This window comes from Aulonocara sp. 'chitande type north' Nkhata Bay, linkage group LG15 (genome assembly GCF_057382095.1).
Source record: "Aulonocara sp. 'chitande type north' Nkhata Bay isolate Kocher_YH1m ecotype deep benthic linkage group LG15, A_spYH_male_GT1.1, whole genome shotgun sequence".
Classification (NCBI taxonomy): Eukaryota; Metazoa; Chordata; class Actinopteri; order Cichliformes; family Cichlidae; genus Aulonocara; species Aulonocara sp. 'chitande type north' Nkhata Bay.
The window spans coordinates 41056678-41070634 of NC_141358.1; the positions used below are offsets into that span (position 1 = coordinate 41056678).

General features: G+C 42.2%; 1 protein-coding gene across 1 annotated transcript in view; it reads right to left on the bottom strand.

Moving 5' to 3' along the window:
* slc1a8a (solute carrier family 1 member 8a) overlaps positions 1–13626 on the bottom strand; it is a 28484-nt gene extending 14858 nt beyond the window's left edge. Inside the window, exon 1 of the mRNA XM_086263469.1 lies at positions 13314–13626. Within this exon, the coding sequence (XP_086119595.1) occupies positions 13314–13562 (249 nt within the window). The 5' untranslated portion in view covers positions 13563–13626. The remainder of the gene's footprint in view (positions 1–13313) is intronic.
* Positions 13627–13957: the final 331 nt, after the last annotated feature.

A 13957-nucleotide genomic window follows, 5' to 3' on the forward strand; every position in this document is an offset into this window, starting at 1 on the left:
CACAGAAACTCTGGGTCCATGTTTAAAAAGATATGACGTTTTTAGATAATTGAATCTGACAGGAGTTCCATATATTTCCATTAAATAATGTTAGCATGCAAGTCTGAAATGTGTTTTCACAGAATTACAGCACAACCTGGTTTCCAATCCTCCACGGAGATTTCAGTTTCCAAATTTTCAATCCAAGCATTTATCTTACATTCACTCTGTCTGATACACAGAGAAAATATTCAGTGAGGAGCAGTTGTCTGTTTGAAAATGCCTCGTTGCTGCCAGAGGTCAGAAGATGATAAGATATAATAACCACTAATTACAACCAAAGTATGTGAATCAAGCCTTAAAGCAGATGAGCTACAGCAGCAGGTAAGAATGCAAAGTGGACACTGAAAACCACACAGGCTCACCTAAACGGCACTAAAGAAAATTGGAAAACATGTTGCCTGGTCTGATGAGTCTTCATTTCCGGTGCAACATTTGGAAGGTAGAATTAGAGTTTGGTGTTAACAGCTTGAAAGCATGGTTCTAACCTGCCTACAAACAGCTTATACCGGATGTGGAGGTGTCATAGTGAGCAGATTCTTGTCAGACTTTTGGTGCTTTAGTACCAACTGAGGATCATTGACATGCCTGACATGTCACAGCCTGACTGACCTCCACAGTCACCAGATCTCAGTCCAGTGGAGCACCATCGGGATGTGGTGGTACATGAGATTTCAATCATGGATGTAGAGCTGACAAATCTGGAGCAACTTTGTGATGCTATAATGTCTAATAATGTCTCTCTGGACCAAAATCTCTAAGGAAGTGAGGACCTTCCAGCACCTTGTTGAATCTATGCCACAAAGAATTAATGAAGCACTGAAAGCAAAAAAAGTGGTCCTAACAGGACACCTATCAAGGTGTAACTAATTAAGTGGCCAGTGAGCTATATACTGTTATGTTATATGTTTTCATCTTATTGATTTTAATTCTTTTTATTTGATTATATTATCCCTCTGTTGAGCATTTTGGCAGACAGATGTCCTTTAAATGTGCTATTTAAATAAAGATGACTTGACTGTAAGCTCTTATGAACAGGTTCTGATGAAAATTTGAGACTGAGTCTTTATCAGAAATCAAACACATCAGGTCCTCAATTCAGTCTCATCTGTTATAGACAAATTAAATTTAAACACCAAATAGTAACAACAACAACAACATGTCTGTGAAGGTTCTCAGTCATCCAGGTCATCGTAGTCAAAGGAGCTTGCAAAGAAAAGCGTCTGGACTTCTTTAAGTTACTTGAAGACGTTTCACCTTCATCCGAGAAGCTTCTTCAGTTCTAAGGTCAAATGGTGGGGAGTCCCAGATATAAACATAGTGGGAGTTTCCCCCCACAGAGGGACAAAAGGACCCCCTGATGATCCTCTAATCGCCTGAGCCAAGGTGGGAAACTGGGCGTGGGTCCCAATCAGCCAGGGTTTCAGGTGAGCTCATTGTGAAACCTGGCCCCACCTTATCATGCGAATTCCTGAGGTCAGATGGCCCAGGATGTGAGTGGGCGTTAAGGCGTCTGGGAAGGATCTCAAAACTGGATTATAGATGGCAGACAGTTGGTGTCGTAAGCCCCGCCTCTGTTCAAAGATGGTCGCTCACAGTGGACATAGATGGCTTCTTTCACTCCTCTTTCAAACCATCTGTCCAAAATGTGAACATTGGCATCCTCGAAAGAGTGACCTTTGACCTTTAGATGCAGATGGACTGCTGAGTCTTGTCCTGTGGAGGTGGCTCTTCTATGTTGTGCCATGCGCTTGTGAAGTGGCTGTTTGGTCTCTCCGATGTAGAGGTCTGAGCATTCCTCGCTGCACTGTACAGCATACACCACATTGTTAAGTTTGCGTTTTGGCGTTTTGTCTTTCGGGTGAACCAGTTTCTGTCTGAGCGTGTTGCTGGGTCTGAAATGCACCGGGATGTCGTGCTTGGGTTTAAATCTGGGACTCTCCACCATTTGACCTTAGAACTGAAGAAGCTTCTCGGATGAGAGGTGAAACATCTTCAAGTAACTTAAAGAAGTGCAGACGCTTTTCTTTGCAATTTCCTTAGACAACAACAACAACAACAACAATAATATGCATTAAAATAAAATAATCTTTCTTTTTACAGCCATTAAAATATGGCATCATGCCTCATGTTCTATCATTTAACACAAAGGACAGAAGTTTAGCATTCAGTCAGGATTTGTGAAAGTTTGCACCACATAAACGGAGCTTCCAGCAAAGAATTCATCAGCCTCAATATTTATGATCACACTGCTGCCTTTTATTGATACTTGGTTACTTAATTACTTATTCATGACTATTTAGTGTATTTATCTTTCAGAATGATGGATTGGCCACTTTGTGTATTATCTCTATCTAGCTAAAAATAGTCCCTGTTAGTTAGGATGTTTGGATGTGTTTGCTGATATGACACAGACCAGTCGTGCTTTTGTTGCATCATTCCTGTCGTTCTCTTCTTTCACGTTTTTTGTTCAGTTTAGGACCAAGCTAAATGGTAGATGTAAAAGTAAATAAAACCAAAAAACATTCATTCCACAAGGATGCAAGAATAAATCTCTGTGTCATAACACATAATGCAAATACTGTGATTACTCTCAGCTTTCTAAAAATGCAGCTCATTCAAAATATTTTTTTCCTGTTGTTTATTTTTTTTTTTTTATAAAACTGCTGTTAAAACTAAATTTATATAAAGTGCATTTAACTTAAAATGAAGAAGAAGTCTTTCACTTCAAATCAAATCAAATCAAATCAAATCACTTTTATTGTCACATCACATGTGCAGGCACACTGGCACAGCACATGCGAGTGAAATTCTTGTGTGCGAGCCCCACAAGCAACAGAGATGTGCAAACACAACAACACAAACGAGCAAAATACAAGAATGGCCAACCTGAAACTAATAAATATATGTACAATATATAATAGTGTATGCATTTATGCATGTGTATACTAAATGTTTTCCTACGTGTGTGTGTGTGTGTGTGTGTGTGTGTGTGTGTGTGTGTGTGTGTGTGTGTATATATACACATTTTTACAAATTAAATAGTAAAAAAATAATAAAATAAAATATATAAAATATACAGAGTTGAATATGTGCAAAACAAGTGGCATTTATATACAGTGTGGAGTGCATAATGTTGAAGTTCCAGTAGTGAAGCTGAGGTGTCTATGAAGTGTTCAGCAGTCTGATGGCCTGGTGGAAGAAGCTGTCTCTCAGTCTGCTGGTTCGGGACCGGATGCTGCAGAACCTCCTTCCTGATGGAAGCAGTCTGAACAGTTTATGGCTGGGGTGACTGGAGTCCTTGATGATCCTCCCCGCTTTCCTCAGGCAGCGCTTCCTGTAGATGTCTTGGAGGGAGGGAAGCTCACCTCCAATTATCCGTTCAGAGCACCGCACTACTTGCTGGAGAGCTTTGCAGTTGTAGGCGGTGCTGTTGCCATACCAGGTGGTGATGCATCCAGTGAGGATGCTCTCAATGGCACAGTGATAGAAGGTCCTGAGGATGCGGGGGCTCATGCCGAATCTTTTCAGTCTCCTGAGAAAGAAGAGGCGCTGCTGCGCCTTCTTCACTGTTTTGTTTGTGTGTACTGACCACGTAAGATCCTCAGCCAGATGTACTCCAAGGAACCGGAAGCTGCTCACTCTCTCCACAGCAGCGCCGTTGATGGTGATGGGGGTGTGTACTTCTCTGCACCTCCGGAAGTCCACTATCAACTCCTTTGTCTTTGCGACGTTCAGGGTGAGATGGTTGTCTTGACACCAGTGGGTCAGGGCGCTGACCTCCTCCCTGTAAGCCGTCTCATCACCGTTGGTGATAAGACCCACCACTGTAGTGTCGTCCGCAAACTTCACAATGATGTTGGAGCTGTTAGTGGCTGTGCAGTCGTAGGTGTAGAGTGAGTACAGGAGAGGGCTCAGTACACACCCCTGTGGAGCACCAGTGTTCAGTGTGATGGGGGATGAGGTGATGCTGCCCAGTCTGACCACCTGGCGTCTGTCAGACAGGAAGCTAAGGATCCAGCTGCAGAGGGAGCTGCTCAGTCCTAGATCCTGCAGTTTCCTGTCCAGCTTCGAGGGAACGATGGTATTGAATGCTGAGCTGTAATCTACAAACAGCATTCTCACATACGTGTCTCTCTTCTCCAGGTGTGACAGGGCAGTGTGTAGTGTCAGGGCTATGGCATCATCAGTGGACCTGTTGTGGCGGTATGCAAACTGTAGAGGGTCCAGTGAGTCGGGTAGTGCAGAGCGGATGAAGTCCCTGACCAGCTTCTCGAAGCATTTGCTTACGATGGGGGTCAGGGCTACAGGTCGCCAGTCGTTCAATGAGGAGATGGTGGAGGATTTGGGTACAGGGACGATGGTGGCCATTTTGTTTCAAATATTTTTATTGAGAGCAAGTATCATGATTGTAGTTTTTACAAATTGACATAACATAGCTTATGCTCCTTTTTTTCTCTAAACTAACAAGGCAAATAATTAAACAACACCAACAACAACAACAAAAAAAAAAAAAAACAAAACAAAAAAAAAACAAAAAACCCCGCAGTCACCCATAAGGGGTCCCAATACCCCGGCTGTCGGCAAAAGGGAAGAGAAACAAGTAAACAAAGTTTTATATTTTCCCAAGGTATATAAGTAAAGGGTGCCAGATTAATTCAAAATCTTTTACATTGTCATTCATACTATATCTTATTTTTTCAAGGTGAAGAGTGTTTATAAGTTCAGTAAGCCATTTTGAAGCAGGCTGGGACTACAGACAGAGAGAGGGAAAGGTTGAAGATGTGCGTGAACACTCCAGCCAGCTGAGCCGCGCATGACCTGAGGACGCGGCCGGGAATCCCGTCCGGACCAGTAGCTTTGCGTGCGTTCACCTTCCTGAAGCACTTCCGCACATCCTCCTCAGACACACTGTCCGGTCTCATGGTGTTCGCTGTGTCGAATCTAGCGTAGAATACGTTTAGATCCTCACACAGAGAGGCCGTGGTCTGCGGTGTGCTGGTTTTCCCTCTAAAGTCAGTGATCGTGTTTAGTCCCTGCCACATACTCCGAGGGTTGTCAAACTGTTGTTCCACCCTGTCCCTGTACTCACGTTTGGCTGCTTTGATCGTCTTCCGGAGTTGGTAATGTGCGTGTTTGTAGTCCGATGTGTTCGCGGAGGCAAAGGCGGTGTTCCGTGCCGCCAGTGCCGCGCGAACATCTCTGTTCTGGATGGGACAACATCTTCCACGCATTTCCTGATAAATCCACAGACTGAGTCTGTGTATTCATCAATGTCCCTAGCAGCCACGTGAAACATTTCCCAGTCCGCGTGATCAAAACAGTCCCGCAGCGCAGACTCCGATTGGTCCGTCCAACAGTGCACCGCCCTCCGGGTTGGAGCTTCCTGTTTCAGCTTCTGCCTGTAGGCGGGCAGGAGCAGGATGGAGCAGTGATCTGATTGGCCGAATGGGGCGCGGGGGAGGGCTTTGTACGCATCCCGGAAAGAGGTGTAGCAGTGGTCCAGAAGCCGTTCTCCACGTGTGTTGAAAAGGATGTGTTGATGGAGTTTTGGTGAGACTTTCTTCAGGTTTCCCTTATTAAAGTCTCCGGCTGTGATAAACGCTGCCTCTGGGTGTGCGGTTTCCTCGCTGCTGATCGCGCTGTACAGTTCCCTGAGTGCTCGGTCAGTGTCGGCTTGTGGGGGAATGTAAACAGCCGTAATAATCACTGCTGTAAATTCCCTCGGTAGCCAGAATGGCCGGCACTTAATCATCAGGTACTCCAGGTCCGGTGAGCAGAAGGATTTGACCGGGTGCACGTTCGCATAATCACACCAGCTGTTGTTGATCATGAAACACACACCACCGCCTCTGCTTTTCCCAGTAAGATCCTGTGACCTGTCCGCGCGGTGCACAGAGAACCCCGGTAGTTGTATTGCAGAGTCCGGTACCTTGTACCTTCAGTATTCTCTCATAAGTTTGCAGGATTGACATTATTTTATTTGTCATTTATGTTTGTGGAATTTAAAGGAATTTGAAATGTACATTGTTCCTTGGTTTAGTGTCTGGAAGAGAGTCCTGTCTCAGTCAGTTATAGATGATGTGAGAGGGCGGGTGTGTGTGTTTAGGGCACGGATGGCTTGGGGATAGAAGCTCCTCTTGAGTCTCTCTGTCCTTGCCCGGATGATGCGGAACCTTCTACCAGATTGCAGAGGTTGGAACAGTTTGTTGCCAGGATGGGACGGGTCCTTCAGTATCTGCGCTGCTCTAGTCCAGCATCTCCTGGTGTAGGTGTCCTGAAGCGGGGGGAGAGCAATCCTGCAGCAGCGTTCTGCTGTACGGATCACTCTCTGGAGAGCTTTTTGGTCCTTCACACAGCTGTTCCCGAACCACGATGTCATGTTCTGTGTGAGGATGCTCTCCACAGCGCCTGTATAGAAAATCCTGAGGATCTTTGGAGAGACCCTGAACTTCCTCAGTTGTCGTAGGTGATACAGGCACTGCCTAGCCTTTTTGGTCTGGACCTGAATGTGGGCAGCCCATGTCAGGTCTGAGGAGATGTGGACACCAAGATACTTGAAGGACTGCACCCTCTCCACTGGAGCTCCATTGATGATAATGGGCTTGTAGTCTCTGTGCTGACCCCTTCTGAAGTCCACCACCAGCTCCTTGGTCTTGCTGACGTTCAGCTGGAGGTGGTTGTCCTGGCACCACGATGCCACATTCTTCACTTCATCCATGTAGGCCGCCTCATCGTTGTTGGAGATGGCACCCAACGCCACTGTGTCGTCAGCAAACTTCACAATGGTGTTGGAGCCATGGGTGGCCACACAGTCTGAAGTGTAGAGGGAGTAGAGCAGTGGCGAGAGGACACATCCCTGAGGTGCTCCTGTGTTGATGGTGATGCTGTTAGAGACGCATCTACCCACCCTCACCACCTGAGTTCTGCCAGTGAGGAAGTCCAACACCCATGCACACAGACGGCTGTTAAGTCCCAGATCCCTGAGCTTTGTGAACAGTCTGCAGGGCACTTAAGTCTAGCTGAGAGGGATCAATTCTTCTCAGAAAGACCGTTCACACACAAACGGAACTATTTTTAACAAACACAGACTCTGAAGTGCATGTGCTCATAGGTCACAGTTTTAGTTCACATAACCGAGTAGTTTCGTTGGGTTTTCTGAATCTGCAGACACACAGATTGACAGTGATGGAAAATCACATCAACATTTTCAGATTAAGTTAATCTCAGTTAACTTTAAAATCTTTGTTTGATTTGTGAAACAAGACACAGAGGTGTCATTCTGATCATGCTTGCAACAATTAATGTAAACAGTTTTATTTCTCATCTGTAACTTTAATCTTTCTAGATGAACATTTTTAACCGAGTTGGTTTTATTTATTAACATTATATTAGAAGAGTATAATTAGTAACTGTTAAACAATCGCTTAAGAACTTATCCTATGATTTCGTGTTGAAATGTAAAAACTGATGAAAAAAAGATGAATGAAAAAAACTCATGTTGTATTCTGAATATGAAAATAACCAACGGTGATCAAAGTGAGCCATTATTATTATGTTTATACTATCATAGAGTTGTTTTGGTTATATTTACAGTAAGATGCTCAGAGGCTGCACAAACAGCTTTGTTTTAACTGTTTCTTTTAAAAGCTCAGAGAGAAGGAGCCCTCTGAGAGCATGAGAGGCACTCCTTACATGGACGGATTAACGTTGGTGGATTTGGACTGGCTGCTCTTAAAGCTCTATGACACTGTTTTTCTTCAACTACAGTGTGTCCTCCAGAGAATTAACAGGCCAGAGACCTCTACATTTCTTGGAAAAGTTCCCCTCAACATGGAAACTTAACAGACCAGTTGTGCTGAAATTAAGTGGCACTGCATATCCTGCATATCCTGCATATCTGCATCTCTGAAACTGCACGGTGCTCGATTTATCTGTAATCCTATGAGTATCAGGTTGAAATGTAAAAACAGCTATTTATTATGCTAAGTACATTAAGCTTTGCAACCAGACATGCTCAAACTCCTGCAAATACAAAATGAAATATTCTATTTGATATATGTCCTCAGTATAATGGATTGCATTTATGTAGTGCTTTTTGAGACCCTCAAAGCGCTTTACAATGCCACTATTCATTCACTCTCACATTCACACGCTGGTGGAGGCAGCTACAGTTGTAGCCACCACTGCTCTGGGGCAGACTGGGGCAGTGGCCAACACCAGTAGGCGGTAGGGTGAAGTGTCTTGCCCAAGACATCAAAACAGTTTGATCATCTTTGCTCTGCAGCAGTAGATTTGCTGTTTAAGTGTAAACACATATCTGGATAATTAGCTTCTGATACAAACTTTAGTTTTCCCTTTTATCTCTCTTTGGTGTGCATATTCATCGTTTAACAGTAAGAACTCATTGGACAATGTAAAAACGAATCTTGTTATGAAATGACATTTGTTTAATTTTATTTTTTAAACGTTCATATAGTTCTTCACAGAGCTGACCGGAACCATTACCTGTGCTGGGTTAACATGTTACAAAGTAACTTGTTACTGTTATCCATAATTACATTACAGTTACAGTTATATTGACACTTGTGTTATAAAGCTTCCTAAGTTATCTGCATGCTGCATATAGAAAGCATAAAAGGACAGAAAAACTTCATTCTTCTGTTAGAGAAATTTGGGGTTTTGCAAGCATCTGCAGAGCTACTGTGCAATCATGAAGCTAGGCAACACCCCAGAGTGATGTCACGGCTGAGTAATTTGGGAAATGCAGTAATGCAGTAATGTAACACATTACTGTATTAAATTTAATAATCACATTATAGTTACAAGTAGAGCTGGGCGATATGAGATTTTTTCATATCACGATATGTTTTTTTCATTTCAGGCGATAACGATATCTATCACGATATCAGCCAAATAACTATATTTGTAAGATTTAAATGTGCCGTTGCTCACAAGTAAAATGTGAAATGATCAGCAGCTTGTTTTTAAATATTTATTTCCCATAATAAGTTCAACAGGGTAGATGTACTTAAGGAACATGAGACTTTTTCAGATAAATAAAGGCAAATATTGCAAACTACACAAAAGGCAGCCGCTAAAGCGTTTAAGTTTCAAAATAGAACAAACGAAACAGACTAAATTGTCAATTCCACTTAGAAACAAAATATTAATTCTAAAAATAAATCTTAGTTTGTTTTACAGAAGAACAGACAAAACTGACTAACTTTTGTCAATATCAAATAAACTGAGAACTAAAAGGAAATTCTCAATCTCTCCTTGTTGTATAGCTGAGCTTTTCAAACAGTTTTAACAGTTACTTTAGTCTGACAAAAGCCGAATGACGAATTAGCGCTTCCAGTCAGAGACTGAGGCTACGTCCACACGTACACGGGTATTTTTGAAAACGGAGATTTTCCGTTTTCGTTTTAAAAAATAATCCCGTCCACACATAAAGGCAGAAATGAAGGAAAACGCTGCTATGAACATGCCAAAGCAGCAGGTGGCGCTAGATTCCTAACCGTGCAGAAACGTTGGCCAATCAGAAGTCTAGAAGCCTCGGTGGGAAAAAGTAAACAAAGCTGCGGCATAGAAGCAGAACCGAGTCGTATGTGTGGAGGGACAGTAACTGTGTATATGTAAGCATTTAAACACTGCAGAGAGTAGAATTAACAGTATTGTAGAAATTCATTTCACCGAAACAATAACGTGGCGCACAGTGTGACGCATGCACCAGTTTATTGTATTTCCAGACTTGCTTTCGGCACAATTTACAGTGCACGCTACTCTGTTTTTTGTCAGACTTGAAATAGCCGAAATACCTTCACACTACGGAACTTCTATGGCTCTTCCGTTCGACAATCTCTCCGGCGTTGGAACCATCATCTGTTTTCTCTTCGGTCACGCTCGGTTGATTTTTCTAGTCGGCACACTCATTTCCTCCATTACCCGCTGGCTGCTTCCCAAACAAACACACGTGCGGCTTGGCACTTGTGCTGTACGTAACAAGTCACGCGACGTGACGCTGCGGCTGTGATTGGTTCGGCTCTGCGCTACTTGATTTGGATTGGCTGACCTTTTTTTTTTTTTTTAATTTTTTTTTTAAGAGGACAAGAGCGGCGAGGTCTATCGCGATAGCTTAATTTCTCTATCGAGTAAAAGTTATATCGCGATACATATCGTTATCGTTCTATCGCCCAGCTCTAGTTACAAGTATGTTGTTGTTGTGTTACACAGGTTCTGATCAGGAGATCAGAAAGATCTGATCAGAAAGAAACATCAATCATGCCTTTGTCAGCTACCAGCTGACTTCAGTTTCTGTGCAAAGAAAAAAAAACTTTTGAAATGAAGCCATGGACACTACTTTTACTTTCAATGCACAAAAGGCCAAGGGCGCGATGGTGAAGAGCAAGCTGCGTCCAGGACAGAAGCAACTGCGTTTATACTACTAACACACACGGGCTCCTAGCAAGCTGCACAGACAGCATATTTACACAAAACTAAAGTGCTGAGTGTGTGTCGACCCCAGGCCAGCAGACAGAGCCCAAACTGAAGGCAACAGAAGCAAGGACGAGCCTTTCTGCCTCTTCATGTTGCTACAGTAGAATCGCTGCAGTGACTTCTTTGAAGTCCCTTTGAGCATGTAATAATGTTGTTGGGATGTTGTTATGAGTAATTCTTGAGAGTAATTCAGTAATAATATATAATACAGATATTTTAAAAAAGAAGGAATAATTTAAAATACATTACTTTTTTTCTTAGAGTGCCCCAACACTGGGATTGTACAAGAAAATGTGAGTGAAAGGTAAACCATAAATTCAAGTGTCACATTTTTACTACGTTTAGTTTCATTAAAACAGTGATTAAAGAAACCTAAACCTAACTGGACTAAACTATCCAAACGCTGGAACTGACAACTTTTCTCTCTTTCTTACCTTCAGCTGTGTCCTTCACTCTCCTTAATGAGAGATATATAATCCAGTAAGCAAGAAAAATTTGATATGAACTAGAAACTAAGAAGCACAACCTATATTACTATGTTGCTAATCAATCACATATAAAAACAATTTTCACTGTCCTTTATTTCTCCCCAGAGATGCTCTGTTGGGTTCAGGCCTGGACTTGTGGTGGGTTTCATTCTGGATCTAGCCTGGCCTGGACTTTCAGTTTTCCTGAAGCCTGTCTTTTTCTTTCTTGTTTACAGTAATGACTGTGTCAAATTCCCTGTGAATTATTCTTCAGGTTTGTCACACTTTTTAAAAAAAAAATCTGGTTCTTCTTGTAGAACATAGCAAACTTGGCAGTGCTGGAGAAGTATAGTTGCTGCACATGATCACTTTTCATGCCCCTTCAGAGACTTAGGCTGTAAATAAAGAGTTATCTTGTTGAAATGTAAATGCTGAAATGTTTTTAAAATCAGGATTTATTTTCCTACATCCATCTTTCCCTCTCTAATAGTGGGTCTCCCATTTGCTGCTGCAAAAGAACGATCACCACCACAGAAGCCTACAACAATGATGTCTTCTGTAAAGTTCACCAGTCTTCGTAAAGGAACTCTGGATCTCATTGAAGGTGTGCGAAAGGGTCGTGAGGTGACTGTTTTTGGCACTATTTAATTAAAACTGAACTGAATTCAAGGAAACTGATTCAGTTCATTTCACTGTTATAGTGCCAGTTTACACCAGCAGTCAGTTACCAACGTAGTCTTTACACTCTGATTTTAAATTCAATTTTGGCTTAAATAGGGATCAAAGGAAGAGAAACCAGTACGGGAGAAGTCCCTGTCAGTACTCACAGCAGTATTCTAGATCAACTGAAAGGAGCTTTTAATAATAATGAATTACAATAGTACAGTCTAGAAATAAAAAACACATAACTAGCGAGTTTTCAGCATCACTCAAAGACAACATGTTTGTCTTTGAGTGATGCACTAACTAAACATCACAAATAATAGAAGATATAATAGCAGAGAGCCCTACATGCTACTTTAATATGTGTGTTAAAGGACATGTCCTGGGCATAAGCAACTCCAAGATTCTTCAAAGTGTTACTGGGGCCTTATAAATATAATAACTCCAGTTTTACCTGAATTCAGAGGTAATCCAGGCCTTTGTGTTTTTAAGACATTCCTGCAATTCAACTAGTTCATTTGTATCTTCATAGATAAAGTATCATCTGCATAGCATTGAAAATGTATGTTTTCTAATAATATTGTGTAAGGGAAGCCTGTATAATATGTGTGTCATTTAAACAATAATGGTTCCAGCACAGAACCCTGAGGGACTCCTTAACTAACTTTTGCGTGCAGAGCTTTTCTCATTTACATGCAAACTGGAGTCTATTAAACAGACATGATTTCATTTAATGGAAGACTTAATTTCTGTAGCAAAATAAAGTAGTTTGTATCCGCAATCTCGTTCTTTCAGTCACTACCCCACAGCTCATGACCACGGGTGAAGGTAGGGACATGGATTGATGGGTAATTTGAGGACTTTGCTTTTACACTCAGCTCTCTCTTCATCACGATGGACCGGTACAGCGTCCGCATCACTGCAGCTGCAGCACCAATCCGTCTGTCGAGCTCCCGTCACTCGTGAACAAGACCCCGAGATACTTGAACTCCTCCACTGGAGTTTAGGAGAAGTGGAGGAGAAGACTCCAACCTTTGTATTAAAATATCAAAAGTTCAGCAGTTTTTTTTTCAGTTTTTTGATTTATCTTCTTTTTTATGTTATTATATGTTGTTAATTTGGTAACTCTTCCATCCCTCTCTGCTACTGTGTGTTTTGCATACTTTTTACTTAATTCCACAAAAAATATATAAAATAAACAGAAAACAAAACAAAACCAACCAAACAAACCAAAAAAAAGTAATCAACACAGAAGCTGAAATTTAAATTTAAAAAGATATATCGCAATAAATCGAGGCACGAAGCAACGTAAAGACATTTGAAATAAAAATATCAACACAAAGCTTTAGGTTATTTTAAATATTACTATCAGCTTCACAGGAAAATGTAAACATAGAAGCTGAAATTTTACATCCTAACAGAGTGTTTAAAGGCAGCTACTGAGCAGAAAGCTGAGAGAAGTAATTAACAGGAAAAGTGTTGGACAGTATCAATACAGGAGCTTAAAGGTGAGCTCCTGGCAGCACCACTGAAGGTGACTTAACAGGATATTTGAAGGAAAGAAGTCCAGTCGACATAATGACGTGATGTAAATGTGAAGCTGAGAGTTTAATGGCATGCTGTTTGCTGTAAGGTGAACAGTACCTGTGTAGACATCTGACTTCCTCTCAACATAAAGCCTAGCGTGCAGCCGGTGATCACAGAGATGACTGACAGCGTGAGCAGCCCATTCCTCTTAAAGAAATTCTTCACCGTCCTCAGGTCCCCCTTCACTGTCTTCAGGAGGAAAGTCTTCATTTGGTCCCCCATCGTCTTCTCTGCATTTCCAGGCGCGTACGAGCTGCTGTCAGAGCGCACCTCCTCCTCAACGTTCGGTAACAGAAGTTCCTCCATACCTGTGAAGATCTGAGTGTTTATATGTGTGGCTGGCAGGCAGACAAACCTCTGAGACCCAACCCTTTCCACTAAAGGATTAAATGATCACTGATCAGCAACAAGGTAGCTCTGCAGACAGCCTGCAGACTTACAGGACTAAGAGGCTTAAAGAGGTGGAGGAAATATCACAGGCCTTTGGCATCTGGTCCTGCTGCTAGACTCAATCGTGTTGTTGTTGTTTCGGTTTTACACCTTTTGGCAAAAGAGTCTGGGTGAGCATGGGTCAGAGGAACCTTCAGCTTTAGGAAAAGCTGCTGGACTCTCAATAAGCTTTCACTTTGAAGTCTCAAATCAGGGTCAGGGTGACTGCACGTGACGGGAGGAAATGTTAATGAACCTGTTGGTCAATGAAT